At 34.2% G+C, this 1811-nt stretch overlaps 1 protein-coding gene across 1 annotated transcript; it reads right to left on the bottom strand.

Annotated features, from left to right (window-relative positions):
• Positions 1 to 340: 340 nt before the first annotated feature.
• CCDC169 (coiled-coil domain containing 169) lies at positions 341 to 985 on the bottom strand. The gene has a single exon (XM_039864924.1). The coding sequence runs from the start codon at positions 983 to 985 to the stop codon at positions 341 to 343; it is 645 nt and encodes a 214-aa protein (XP_039720858.1).
• Positions 986 to 1811: the final 826 nt, after the last annotated feature.

Here is a 1811-nt window from a genome sequence, read left to right as displayed (position 1 = left end):
TATTACTACCAAAGCAGATCATGGGTATGTTATTAAAAGCAATTGTAATTATGGCAACTTTCAAGTTTCCTAGGATATTTTAAGTATCAAAAACGCTGCTATTAGAATTTTAGGGTCATTAAAATTACTTTCTAAAATAATATTTCAAATTAAACTAAGTTACTAAGAAAATTACTTTCACTCAGACAAAGGAACAAACTTCTGAAAGAGGAGCTGTAGAGATTTAATAGCTCTTTCTTATCTATTTCATTCTTTAAAAAAATGTGTCAAACATTAACATCATAAGTTGAATATTAGAGATGAAAAAGGAGGAGAAATAGAAATGCACTCAGTTCTGGAATCATGGGTTGAGTTTTGGAAGATGGTTTGATCTTGTACTTTTTTTTGCTGGTCCTCTCTTGGCATTTACTATCTTCTGATTAGCTGTATTATATCTCCCCGTTTTCACTGGATTCTCTTTCACTCTATGGAGTTGATTCACCTGTTGCTTTCTAGAATTTTTGTGTAAGCCAGAGACCTGAGACATTTCAGCTAGGCATATACGGCGTTCATCTTCAGTCTTCTGGTAAGCCTTTGATTCTTCTTCTAGTCTAAGTGCACAGTGTTTCACTTGATGTTCAAGACTCCTTTTTTCTTTTTCTAGCTTTTTAAGTAATTTAATTAAAGATTCCACTGGCATTCGCTCATAGACACGAATAGAAGATAGTCTATCTGAAGGATTTCCACGGACTTTTTCCAATTTATCTTTGAGAGTAGCAATTTGCTTTTTTAGTTGATCATTCACTTCAAGTTGTATCTCATAACGGATTTTCCATTCACTGCATTCATTATCAGTATTGAGTTTGTCCTTCAGTTCCACTATCTTGTGTTTTAGTTCAAGTATTGAGACTTGTACTAAGTCTTTCATATGGAGTTCTTCCAGTAACTCTAGTTTCAATTGGTCAATGCTCATATCTTCAAAGTTATCACCACTTTCGTCCCCCATAGTGTCAGATGAGAGACCTACCTATGCCCTTCCCCTCAACACTGCTTAGAGCAGAAGATCTGAAGGGGCACCTAGAGCTGGAGAGAAGAAAGTGTTGTCACAAACTGTTGCCATGGTGAACTAAATTCTAGAATTTACTGTTGAGAGTCCCCACTCCCAGCACTTTGAATATGTCATAACACTGCTTTCTTGTCTCTATTGTTTCTGGTGAGAAGCGAGTTGATAATCTTACTATTGTACATATATATATATATATATATATATATATATATATATATATGATATGTAATTGTTCTCTTGTTGTTTTTAAGGTTTTCTCTTTGGCTTTGGCTTTCCATAATTTGATTATGATTTCTCTGGCTGTGAATATCTTTGAGTTCATTCCACTTGGAATTCATTGAGCTTCTCAGATGTGTAGATTAATGTTTTTCATCATTTAGAGAAATTTCACCCATTATTTCTCCAAATACTTTTTTTAACTTCTATTTTTCGATTAGAGTCGACACTCAATATTATTTTATATTAGTTTCAGGTGTATGGCATAACGGTTAGACACATATAATTTACAAAGAGATCCCCTGATTAGTCTAGTACCCACCTGATTATTACAATATGATTGACTATATTCCCTATGCTGGGCTTCATATCCAAATGACTAGTTTGTAACTACCAATTTGTACTCTTAATCCCTTCACCTTCTCACCCAGCCCTCTAAACCCCCTCCCCTTAGGCAACCACAAGTTTTATATATATGAGGCTGTTTTCAATTTTATTCTTTAGATTCCACACATTAATGAAACCATACTGTATTCGTCTTTCCCTGTTT

This window comes from Pteropus medius, unplaced genomic scaffold (assembly GCF_902729225.1).
Source record: "Pteropus medius unplaced genomic scaffold, Ma_sr-lr_union100, whole genome shotgun sequence".
Classification (NCBI taxonomy): Eukaryota; Metazoa; Chordata; class Mammalia; order Chiroptera; family Pteropodidae; genus Pteropus; species Pteropus medius.
Note: the sequence above shows the minus strand (reverse complement) of the source record. Positions and strands in the feature narration are given on the sequence as shown.